The sequence below is a fragment of the Triturus cristatus genome, chromosome 9 (assembly GCF_964204655.1).
Source record: "Triturus cristatus chromosome 9, aTriCri1.1, whole genome shotgun sequence".
NCBI classification, from domain to species: Eukaryota; Metazoa; Chordata; class Amphibia; order Caudata; family Salamandridae; genus Triturus; species Triturus cristatus.
This window is the reverse complement of record NC_140592.1, coordinates 460350715-460364025: the sequence shown is the minus strand read 5'-3', so window position 1 is coordinate 460364025 and position 13311 is coordinate 460350715. Positions and strand designations below refer to the sequence as shown.

Below are 13311 nucleotides of genomic sequence, written 5' to 3'. Positions count from 1 at the left end.
ATACATGCTGCAGCCCCTGGTAGGCCTAGGGTGCACCTATGCCCTGGGTACCTAAGGTACACTGTACAGGGGCCAATAAGGTGATCCTATCCAAATGGGTTATGCACCTAAAGTACATAGTATCAATTTAGAGAGAGAACAGCAGGGCTGTGGGTCTGATTAGCAGGCCCACAGCCACATCTAAGTCGAAAACCAGTAAAGCAAAAGCAAAAAGTGGGGGTGAACATAGAAAGCAGACCCTACTCTCCTACAGCCGCCCTATTAAAAATACCATACATGGCATTCAGAAAGCCTGAAGAATCTGTACCTGGAGCCGGGAATTGGGGATAAGGGACCGTCCCTGTATCCCCTTGTGGAGTCACCGGCGTCGGCTCCGCAGAATCATCCACCGGAGCCGCAGAGTCATCCGGCACCGGAACAGCCTCCTCCTGTTCTTGCTCATCCAAAGGAACATCATACTCCACTTGACCCGGAGTCGAGGCCTTAGTTGGAGCCGGTGACGGCGTCGGGGAACGAGCTGGAGCCCGCTTCGGCGAGGGAGACTTCGGAGACTTAGAAGGAGAAGGTGACAAGTCCTTGCTCCGACGTCGACGGGGCGAAGCCGACCTCGACTTCCTGGACTTCGAGGACCGACGCCGAGAAGAATGCTTCCTCTTCTTGTGGTGTTTCTTCGACTTCGACGACCTCGAAGTCGATGACTCCCGCCTGGATTTCTCCTTTTTTGTCCCTCTCTTCTCCTCACCGATCTTCTTCATGAAGAGCTTAGTCTTCCTCTCCTTCAGCACTTTAGGATTCATGCTCCTACAGCACCCGCATTCTTCCATGTCGTGGTCAGAAGAAAGACACCATAAGCAGTCCTGATGCGGATCCGTCATGGACATCAGGCCTCTGCATTCCCTACAGGGCTTAAAGCCCGACTTCCTCGTCGAAGACATACTGAATTTAACACAGTAACACAGCTAAACTACAAAGTAGCTAGAGAGCACTGGAAAAAAAACGTTGCGCGTCGACGGCACGGAAAAAAGGGAACTGACGTCATCACGCCAACGTGGGCTTCTTATGGCTCCGATGACGTCGTACGGAGTCGCGTGCGGAGCCGATGCATTGTGACGTCGCCCACGTCGACGTGGAGTGCTGTCTTCATTCTCGTACTCATCATCATCCTGGCATTTTACATGGAGCTCCGCAGGGCTGTGAGCCACACCATTAAGGCAATCGTCATCCTCATCATCATCAACATAGCCCTCCAGTAAATGCAATTTGATTAAAGGAGAAACTTCACTGTATTCCGGTATGGTTGGAAGCAGAAAAGTCTTGGTCATCCAGATCACCTGAGTCGGTAAGGCAAATTCCATTGTCGACTGAGTCGTTGTCAACGGTGCCATCGGTGTTCTCATCGACCGTGTGTGGTCGTTGGCGAAACTGTTGTTGACGGAATATTCGCAGACGGAACCTTCGGCGATGGGAGGGTGCCGATGGTCGTCGACGATGATGGAGCTTTCACCACTGAAGGGCTTTTGGAGAGCGAGACCCTCATGGACATCATAGAAGCCAAGATTGCCGTCGTTGTCACAGTTGCAGTCGACAATGTTACACTCACAGTCATTGATGAGTGAGGAATCGTCATCGACAATGGTTTTTTTATGAGATTTTGCCTCACAGGATCTGAAGAGGAGGCTCTTGGGCGATCTTCCTCCTTTGTAGAAGGGTAGAGGGCACAGATCATGCAGGTTCTGAAGAGTGTTTAGCTCTTTCTTTTCCGTTTTAGAGCTCTTGGAGTACTGGGAGGGTTTATGGTGTTTCCTACCTTCTCCTGAGGAACTGTCTTTAGATCAGGCTAGTTTATGAGATGTGGAGGATTTCTCACTCTCCTCATCCGATTAAATGTGGTTTGATGCCACAGCAACAACCTTCCCTCTCTGTCCTTGAGGTTTTTAGATGAAAAGGTGTAGCAGATCTTGCATTCTCTCATCGCATTCTTTGGGTGTAGACAATAAATGCACTCTTTATGTGGGACATCCACATGGACTCTCTTCTTGCCACAGGTCTTACATGGGCGGAAGAGACCCCTCTTGTCAGACATGATGTCCAGATTGAAGAAATTCTAGAAGCTGAGAAAAAACTGATCAGCGCTCAGTGATACCCCCTCCCACACGACGTGCGGTGAAAATCTTAGGGAATCTGCCTCTGCTGGTAGTGTTCTAGAAGATGCTGACAACTGATGCATGTGAATCTATGAAAGATACCCCAATACTGTGTTTATCCAGTATTGGTATCTTTCATAGATTCACATGCAACCCACCGTCCTCCCAGTAGTGGTTGTTCTCTTTAGTTTAGGGGATTCTTACCTCCCACTTGTGTTTAGAAAATCAGAGGGAATCTGCCTCTGCTGAAAGTGTTATAAAGGGTTTCTGACAGCTGATTGGTTATGTTCCAACATTAGGTTCTTTTTTAAAAGGACATAAATAGGCCACTGTAAGATGGCTTATGGCCATGATAGCCTATGAAGTTTATTATACACTGCTTGATTATTTTACCATGGGACTCCCATCTCGATGACGGGGAATGATTCAAACATGTGAATCTATGAAAGATAGCCCAATACTGGATAACGGTTGTTCCCTGGCGGTGGCACCGGAGCGCCACAATGCAATATGCTGAGGGGGGACTGGCGCAGTCCCGCTCAGCATATTACGAGTTCCTGGACCGCCAGCCTTTTCATGGCGCATTCCGCCATGAAAAGGCTGGCATTGCAGGAACATAGGGGGGCCTACAGGGTCCCCTTGGCCAGCCCGCCATGGGGATACAGTCAGGGGGTAATATGAGCCCCCCTGTACGCCCAGAGTCCTGGCGCGGCATGGACGTCCACGTCCATGCCGTACTGGAACCCTTTTTTGCTGTTCCCATTGCGGTGCCTATTTTCTAGGCACCGCCATGGGAAAAGCAAAGAACCACCAGCAGTATTACGAGTTGCCCATTTCGCCAAAGTCGTAATCAAGCCCTAAAACGTGAGCCCCCACTATGCACAATGTCAATGATGTTATTTCAAATGTCATCAGTAATGTTATCAATGATGTCATAGATCATGTCATGAGTGAGGTAATATGTGAGGTCATAAGCATATCCAGCCTAGCTGGTTTCCCAGGTTCCGACTATAAAGTCTAATGTGTTTTGTGGTATTTCAATGTTTATGTGGGAGTTACATTGGGGTTTAAAACAAGGTATGTAAACAACCACCCTGCGTATAAGCTGTAGGCTCCAAGGACTGCAAGTTACCTCAGTTTAAAGACATTCTTCTTCTTCTTGTAGTCATTTGCGATTTCGCAGACTGCATTGTGCAGGCTAATCAAGGCTTCGCCTCCATAGGTGGTCCCAGAAGACTGGCTCTTGGAGTCCTTGTATGTCCCAAGGTCCCCCTTGCTCAGCACACAGAACAAGTTTACCCAGGACCTGCAAAAAAAAGTATTGGAATAACGTTACTGCATAGGCATAGAAGGCTAGATTCCAAGAACTATTCTCCATCATTAGAAATATCTTAACTAGTACATTGATTAAATAAATCAGCCCAGAACATCGCACTTCATTATCTATTACAGGTCAACCTCTTACGCCTAATTTCTATTCACAGTAAAAGGTCTGTCTCATTCTTTAGCCCATGTTACTTTTATACATCACAAAGTTAATTTGCGCATTAACAAACTTTTTGGCCATTGTCACTTGAATAATCAAGCTGAAATGTGTCCTCACCTGTTGGAGGCCTTCTTATTTGGTCCCTCGAGTTCATGCTTCCGGAGTAAAAGGCCTTCCTGCTGGACAGTGTGGGTTGGGGGTGGCAGCAGAGGAACATTAGTCTGAGCTGGCGCTGAGCGAGACCTTCGGGCTTCTCCTGGAGGCTGGTTGGGATCTTTGGGCCGGGGTCTTCTTCTGGGTTTGGGCCGATCTCTGGCCCGTGGTCGGTCAGGCCTTGTTGTTCTCTCTGGGAGCTTGTCAATGCCATTTGGCATGCGAGATTGGGCATCTTTTTCACGCACCTACGGCAGAGAATAATGTGAATTTCTTTTAAGGGAATGCCAACTTGTGATCATACATCAGTAGAACAACATGCTCATGCAAGACATTACAAGTCATGCAGATTTGTCCTATTTTGTCATTCAATGCACCTTTTGCACTCCTGTGCAACACACACATCTTTTATAGATTTTGTTATAAGAAATATATTTTTGACTACAAGATGGGAAGTGACATCATACACAACTAGATTTTGACTATTTAAGCACAACATGTTTTCTAGATTTTGAAACTGGTTAATAATTATTGCAGTAGATGAAATGTTTATTGTTGGACTTACTGGACTGTAATTCAAGTCAAAGATACTTGAAAGATTCTGAATGGCCATGGGTCAAGGAAATCAAGTTCAGCTCTCAAATGGTAATCTTTCATGAAAATTGCACTAAAACAAGCATTAGCAAAGCCAATAGGTCTTGCCTATGAGAGCTATTGGCTTTGGCAATTATTTTTAGCCTGCTGTACAGTAGGAGGGAGTGTGTTGGGGAAGAGGCCACATGGAGGGAGGGACAACGAGAAGGATGCTGGTGGGGAAGAGGACACGTGAGAGACAATGGGGATGCATTTGAACATATGGCGGGAGGCAGGGGCTCAGGAAGCACACGGATAAGGGAGGATGGGCAGGAGCAGCTGGGGAGGCAAACGAACAACAGAGAGTGGGCAGAGGGGTAAGGGGCAGCAAACCACAATTAAGGTTGGGGGTGGGAAGTGATGGAGGGACAAGCTGATAATGGAGGGTGGTCTGGAGAGAGTGGGACAGCATGGTAACAAAAGGTATAGGGAAGCAAGCTAAAAGCAGAGGGTGGACAGGGGTTTCTGGGGGTGGAAGCTAAAAGCTGAAGGTGGGCAGGAAGGGCTAGGGTGACAATCCGACAATGGAGGGTGGGCGAGAGGGGCTCAGGCAGTAAGCTGACAACAAAGGGTGGGTGGGAGGGGTTGGGGCAGTAAGCTGACAACAAATGATGAGTGGGAGGTGCTGGTGCAGCACTGGTAATGAAAAGTGGACAGGAGGGGATGGGGAAGCAAGCTTACAATGAAAATGGAGAACCGCAAGGACAACGGAGGGTGGGCTAGCAGTTCTAGAGTACTTCTCCAAGACCACATGCCCATCCCCTATTGCCAGCTTGCTTCTCCACCCCCTTCAATCTCCCCTCCGCTATCAGCTTGCAGCCCCAGTCCCTTCCGTCCACTCTCCATTGTCAGCTTGCTGTCCCTGTCCCTCCTACCCGGAGGGTGGGCAGACGTGGCTGGAGAACCAAAGAGGAATGGGCCAAAAGCTGACAACTGTAGGTGGGGAATCAGCGCTGGGAAGCAAATGGACAATGGAGGGAGAAGTACACGGTCAAAGGAGAGCAGGACTGGGGAAGCACATGAACAAAGTGCTGGTGGCGAAGCAAGAACAGCAAGGGAAGGTGGGTGGGAAGGAAACAAAATCTGCAACTGAGGGAGGGTGAAACAGAGGAATATGGCAGGGGGAGAAGTACACGAGAGAGACAGCTAGAAAGCACGGGAACTCTCAAGAGTGCTTCAACAAAACAAAAAAATAGCACCTGAAAAGTGAGTAGTGGAAGGATATAAGTAACACGGCCATGCTCCAGCGGAGGAACAAACACAAGAAGTGGAAAGAAAGCCTACAGAAGCTCACTAATAAGAAGAAAACAAATAAGAGTGATAATGAAGGCAATCAGGGTAAGCAATGGGTGGGCTCTAAGCATAATGTAAGCAAACAAAATGTGCTGCAACAGACAGAGCATGTGCTAGAGTACCATGGCTTCCAATGCAGAAACTGAAAATGTACTGTTGCCCTATTTAGGCAGTGAAACAGTGCCATGATTACAGTGCAGACGCCCTTCACCCTGTCTGGACTCCATTGCCAGGGCACCTGCTGCATTATTGATTGTTACGCTCCGTTGTGTGAGGAGCCCCATGGAGGTTGAAGGAGCATCTGGAGTGTGGAGAATACAGGAAGGAACTCAAGTGGAGGTTGTAAAGCACATATACGTGGTGAAAAGCATGGGTGGACAGTGCATTTAGATGGTGGAGAGCATATGTGGAGTTGAGACAAGGGAAAGAGGATGGATGGCAAATGCACAGTGTGACAGCAAAAATGGAGAGTGGATTTGGACCGTGAAGTGCAAATGTTCTTGGTGGAGAAAGAATATACAGTTGGCACCTGTGAAGTGGTGTTAAAAATGGACAGAGAGTGGTCCCTTGAGAGTATAGGTATAGGGTTGAGATTGCAGGTGCACAGGGCACGTGGGGAGTCAGTGTATAGGGTGGAAAGTGGACTGAATCTGGGTGGTTTAGAGAATGTATTGGGGGGGGAATGCATTTGCAGAAGGGTAATAAATATACAGGGTGGGAAACATGTGGATAGAGGATGTTGAGAGTCTGCACAGTAAGGAAAGAACAATTGATGGATATAGAAAAATGTGCAAACTTAAGACCAGATGAACAGGGTGTAGTCTACAAGTACGGGGTTGGGAACAAAAGTGGAGTGTAGAGAATACATCTCGGGTGGAAAGTGATGTACATGGTAAACAGTGGAAGTAGTGGTGTTGATCATGGAGAACAAATGTAAGGGGAGTATGTGGATAGTGGCGAGTGGAGAGCCCATATGAAGGGTAAAGACCAGGTGAACAGAAAAAGTAGAGTTTGTAGAATAAATGTGATAGTGTAGGTAGTGAGTGTGTAGAGTGTAGGGTGCAAATGGAAGAGCATGCATATATGTTGGAAAAGCAAGTGGATGTTACATGAGGAAAGTCAAGATCAAATGTGGAGAGGTAAGTGTAGCTGTACAGGATGCAGAAAGCTAATGTACATAGTGGAGAAATGCATGGATTAAGGTAGAAAGCGTATACTTACCTGTAACTACAGTTATCCAGTATTAGTAGCCTATCTACGTCCTTATAGGAAAAGGACCAAAGTCAGCTCCAAACAATCAGCTATAAGCACCCTCTAGAACACTCCCAACAGAAGCAGTTCTCCTCAGAATTTCCAAGCACAAGTGGGAAGTAAATATCCCAAAAATCACTGAGAACTGGTTCCACAGGGAGGAGGGTGGGTGCATGTGAATCTATGAAAGATACCAATACTGGATAACAAGTTACTTACCTGTAACTACAGTACAGGTATACTGGGTTTTTAGCCTCTTCTCATTACTACTGCATTAGCCATGAACTTCCCTGCTTTATTAGAAAGCACTAAAGTTTTTGCCAGCGCATTTTTCATTTTTGTAGCCTACTCCTAATAGTCACAATTTAGGTCTATAGGTAGCTACTCCAAAGAAAGCCAGGACAATAGGTTGGTACTCCACAGAAGACTTTAAGAAGGAAAAGTTTCTCATCTGTAGTCCTGGTTCTCTTCCAGTGGAAAACTCATCAAAGTCACACGCACTGAATTTTCAAAAAGCATGAGTGAAGATTCCATTTGGAATGTGGAATCAATGCAGTCCTGAGAGCTCTTGAGATATGTAGTAATCAGGTTGTATTGTCAGTAATGTTCAGTCCATCTGGATGCAGTGATTTTAAACGGTACATCCAGAAGTTTTCTTTGGAGTCCAGTAGTTCTTCTTTTGAGACATGTTCCACGGGAAAAATCTTCAAATCTGATAGTAAATGATCCACAAGGTTAAAATGATTGGCTACAGGCTGGTCAATTTTCTTATTAATTATTGCCGATTTTTGGTTCCTGAATCATGTACGGAGGTCATTCACTGTTTGGCCTACATATTGTTTTTTACAGCTTTGCAGTTGGCACTGAATCACATAAATAATGCATATTGAGCGACATGTAAAATGCTGCCTTATTGCATAGGTCCTTCTCGTAACAGAACTAGTTACTGATTATGATTGTAAAAGGTATTCACACGTGATGCACCTTTTAGAGTCACAGCAATGAACCCCTGCATTTGTTACAGCTTGCTTGAGTTCAGGTCTCACAATAAGAGATCGTAAATCTGGAGCTCTGCGGTAAGCAATGACTGGCGGTTTTGAAAAAACCTTTTGCAATTTTTCACAAGTGGACAGTAAGAGAAATGTTTTTTGCATTACATTTCTTTAGTTGGGAGCTGATGGATGATAGTCAACTACAAATGGAGTTCTGTCACTTTTGTTTCTGCAGTTGGCATTCCAAATAAGTGCTTTTCTGGGTAACTGCAAAGACTTGTCAATTTGTTTCTGTGTGATTATGCAGAGGATAGCCTCGCCTTTTAAATAATGTAGCAAGCTCCTGTAGATGGTCTTTACAGGTTTCCTCATTGCTGCAGATGCGTCTTATTCTGGGTGTTTGGCAGTAGATGATGCTCAGTTTAGTATGGTGTGGGTGACATGAAGTCCAGTTTAGATACAAATGAGCTTGTGGTACAGATCAGTTATAATTTTGTGTTCATGAATGGTGAGTAGCACATCCAGAAAAGGGAGATGATGCTTCTGTTTAGGATTGCTGCTGGTAAATTTGATGGTAGGATGGATATTGTTGATATAAGCTGTAAATTGTTCCAATGTTCTACTTCCTGCATTCCATATTGTAAATATGTCATCAATGTATCGTAGCCATACCAATGGTTTGGTGCTAGAAGTAGCAAGTATACAGTTCTCTAGTTTGCCCATAAAGATATTTGTATAGGATGGAACCATCCGAGTGCCCATGGAAGTCCCTCGTATCTGCATATAGTGCTTACCACTGAATGTAAAATTGTTGGATTTAAGGATAACTCTTGGAAAGTTGGTAAGCACATTTGTTGATGGCTTTTTCACAGTTCTTTTTTAAGAGCTTCAGATAATGCCATAAGCCCATCCTCATGTGGTATATTGGTGTATAATGATGTAACATCAAATGTAGCCAGAAGAGTATCATCATCAAATGTGTAGGTTTGGTTTAATTTTTCAATAATCTGAAGGAAGTGACTGGTATCTTTAACAAATGATGGAAGTTTCTGTACAATGGGCTGGAGGTGCAGGTCGACAAATAAAGATATTCTCTCAGTGGCTGTGTCATTGCCAGAGATGATGGGACGGCCAGGATTGGTCATTTTGTGAATTTTGGAAAGCATATAAAATCTTCCAGGTCTTGGTTTGGGATGAACAAGTATATCTGCTGTTGTTTCATCAATGAGGTTTAACATCTGTACCTTACAACCAGTAAGTCTTCTGTGGGATCAGTTTCTGATATATATACTCACATACTTCATTATCCCAGTATTGTACCACTCACAGGCCCCCTTCGGCTACAGGCCCAGATTCCGGATCATTTGCTAATTTTGTTAAGCCCACTTTGGAACAGGTCTCCCAGATAATTAAAACTACGAAGTCCGGTTCCCCTCTGGACCCAAGTCCACCATCAGTGGCAAAATTGGCACCTGATGTCCTGGCGTTTCACCTACAAGGCATCTTCAACCAGATGTTTCACACTGGATATTTCCCAAAGCAGTGGCAGATAGCATCCATTAGTCCTCTGATAAAGAAGCATGCTCTGTATCCCTCTGATCCTAACAGTTATTGTCTTATATCACGCCTGCCTTTTCCTGCTAAAATTGGTGAAAAAATTACGAACAAGCAACTAACAGTATTCACACAGGACTACAAACTTTTAGACTCCACTCAATATGGTTTCAGAAGCAGTCACTGCACTGAGACAGCCTTGGTCATGGCTACAGAAGAGATTAGATAGGCACATGATCAAGGGGGTAATTCTGCCCGTATCTTATTAGACCTATCAGCAGCTTTTGATACAGTCAACCATGAATTGTTGGTTGATTGTCTTTGCAATATCAGAATTCAAGGTCCTGCTCTTGCCCTTCTTAAATCTTTTCTATAGGACCATCAACAATCTGTGGCCTTAAACGATTTCACCTCTACTCCATTTTCCTTCCGATGTGGTGTGCCCCAGGGCTCATCATTGAGCCAAACTTTTTTAAGATTGACCTCACATCCCTGGCTGATCTTATCAGATCTTTTTGGGTTTTTGCTTATCTCCTACACCGATGACAGACAGATTGTAGTTTTTATGGCTAAAGCTGAGCAGAACACTCGCTCCAGATTTCATGGCTGCATGGTGGCAGTCAGCGACTGGATGGAAAAAAATTGCCTAAAACCGAACTCTGAGAAAACTGAGGCAATACTTTTGGGTAACCAACCCTCCTTTTGGTCTTCTTCCTGGTGGCCTCAGAAGCTGGGTACCATTTCTACCCCAGTTATGAAAGTATAAAACCATGGAGTTCCAGTAGATGACCAACTTACCTAAGGGGACCAAGTAAATGTGGTCACTTTAAGCTTTTTACACTCTGAGGACCTTGAATACAATCTTGCCCTGCCTACATTCCTTCAGAGCTTCAGAAAACAGTAGTTACATCTATGGTCCTTAGAAAGAATAGACTACTGTAATGCTCTTTATACTAATATGCAACAGCAACATCTGAATAAATTGCAGATCCTGCAGAATCTGTCAGCACAACTATTGTTGAGAATTCCCAACTTTCAATTGGCGTCAATGGCACTAAAACAGTTGCATTGGCTGCCTGTTAGACAGAGAATCACCTTGAAGGCCCTCTGCATTACTTTCAAGGCCCTTCATGGAATAAGACCTGACTACTTGAAAAAAAGAAATTCAACTTGTATACTACGCTCTTCCATAGCCAAAAATGTCCAGGTTGCACTATTTAACCGCGTCTCCTGAAGAGGAAGATGTTTTATAAATGGTGCTTACAAACCATGGAACACCTTGCCACTTCAAAACTATTAATTCTCTTCTCCCTTTCAGGAAAGCTCTCAAAACTTTCCTTTCACAACCCAGTAAGCATTAGGCTTTTAGGCTTCAGTCTGAGGTAAGGGCCATGGCACCTCCGGGTATGGGGCTCTAGAAATTAATTTGACATAACATAGACCCAGCACATGTACGCCACACATGTACTGCGCAGCACTACACACCAAACCGATATAGGCCAAGGCTGTGTTAAGCATACAGCAGCAGAAATTTAAATGAGTGAACCTGTAGGCCTCGTTCCAGTGACACAACTAAAAAGAACCTGTTCATTCGTACTGATCACTACCTGATATGTTGTCACCACTGTGCTTGTAGACTTTCACTAATACTAGGTTAGCACTTTGTGAGGCCCTCCTGATCCAACAAGACCTCAATCTGTAAGAAAATATATATAGATACAAATGTTAAATATTGGGCACTTGCCCATTATAACACAATTGTTACTACATTTGTATTTGTTTTGGTATATAAATATGCATATTTGTGCTTCATTTCTGATACAAACAAATATACAAATGTTGAACTATGGGCACTTGCCCACTATGATTTAAAGACTTAAAAACTATTATGTCTATAATTATATTTATAATTGTTTATATTTACAAATATATTCCTGTAATTGCAAAAAATATATATTGGATTAGATGTGTACACATAACATCGACTATGAAACAAGAAATTTCGAGAGTTTTTAGTCTGTTGTCTCTATTCACTCGTGGGAGGGGCTAATGTTCAACTATACCTGTATTTAAACACGTGGGTGATCGGGGCATGTCATGTGATCAAGACCGGGTTCCCCGGTCGAAACGCGTCATGCTGGCTGAAAGTATGGAATAAAGCACTTGAATTTGAAAAAAGACTTGGCTGTGTGGTGGTCCGTTCCTGCTCTTTTCGTTCAACGGATTAATGCTGGATCGTGCTCGATATATCATCTACTGGCGGTCGCCAGTAGATAGTTATAGTTAGGACCGTGTTTCCATAGGAAATCCGCAACATTCTATTTGGAATAACTTTTGCGTCGATTGACGAATCCTCGCGAAATTTTCAAAATAGGTGGCGCGCTCCGCTCCGCTCCTTCCCTGAAAGTCTCGGGTGAATTCGTCAAGCGGGGGCTGAGAAAAAGGGGGGGTCCCAAAACGCGTTTTCCCCATGCATTTTCCCATAGGACCTTTAGTCCGCGCTACAGCCCGAACGGCTGAACAGAAAACCTTGAAATTTGGCAGAGAGGTAGTCCTCAGGTCAGGGATGTGCCTTTTGCAGGTATGGTGTAAATCTGTTCAGTATTTTCTGAGAAAATAGCATTTAAAAGCATATATATATCTATAGGCGCGCACCGTGCGCGTACGGTAAGCGCACCCTGCCGTGCGCGAGCGCAATTCTGATTGGTTGTTAGATCTTAGTAAACATTCGAATCGGTCGAAACCAGGAAGTGTCGGCCGCCATTTTGTCTCTCGCAGTTCGAGGGTGGTGAAAAATAAAGGTGGAGAACATGAAAAGGGGGCAGGGTGGACAGTTCCTGACCCCCTAGCCATTGTCAGGGGGTCCCCAAAGGACCCCCAAGGGCCATAAATGTTTTTAATATTTTTACGAAAAATCGCAGAGTGCGCTTACCGTGCGCGCACGGTAGAAACGGGAAAATTACACGAACGGCGTAACGTGGGCGCATGGTGCGCGAAGCGCACCGTGGGCCCACAGAGCGCGCACGGTTCGCGAAGCGCACCGTGCGCGCACGGTAAGCGCCCGGTGAAAAACATTAAAAAAAAAAAAAAATAATAAATACATAACTTAGCATTTAAAAAAACCCTATAAATTCACTGAAAAAACCATAGGTTTCACACATGTTATAGTTAGGAATTAGCATTTAAAAAACCTTGCAAATTCACTTAAACACCATAGGTTTCACACATGTTCTAGTTAGCTGGACATTTCCCTCGTAAAAAACCAATGAAATTCCCCCGTTATAGTTAGTAAAGGGAACTATAACTCACGCGACCGCAATCCACTGCTGATGACGTGAGATATTACATCACTGATGACATATGTGTCTTTCTGTAAAATAAATATTTATTAAATATGTATAGCTAAAGGTTAAAGGAAAGAAAAATGGGTAAATAAGTGATGTAATATTTGACGTCATCAGCAGTGGATTGCGGTCGCGTGAGTTATAGTTCCCTTTACTAACTATAACGGGGGAATTTCATTGGTTTTTTACGAGGGAAATGTCCAGCTAACTATAACATGTGTGAAACCTATGGTTTTTTAAGTGAATATATATATATATATATATATATATATTACCTACTGGCGGTCGCCAGTAGGTAGTTATAGTTAGGACCACGTTTCCATAGGAAAACCTCAACATTCTATTTTGAATAACTTTGGCGCCGGTCGACGAATCCTCGCGAATTTCTCAAAATAGGTGGGGCGCTACGCTCCGCTCCTACCCTGAAAGTCTCGGGGGTATTCGTCAAGCGGGGGCTGAGA

At 44.5% G+C, this 13311-nt stretch overlaps 1 protein-coding gene across 2 annotated transcripts in view; it reads right to left on the bottom strand.

Annotated features, from left to right (window-relative positions):
* Positions 1 to 13311, bottom strand: part of SPTBN4 (spectrin beta, non-erythrocytic 4) — a 1597753-nt gene that overhangs the window by 95042 nt on the left and 1489400 nt on the right. For both annotated transcript variants that reach the window (XM_085625377.1, XM_085625378.1), the window contains 2 exons: positions 3748 to 4031; positions 3277 to 3450 (listed from right to left, as the gene is read on the bottom strand). In XM_085625377.1, coding sequence (XP_085481503.1) covers positions 3277 to 3450; positions 3748 to 4031 — 458 coding nt within the window. The remainder of the gene's footprint in view (positions 1 to 3276; positions 3451 to 3747; positions 4032 to 13311) is intronic.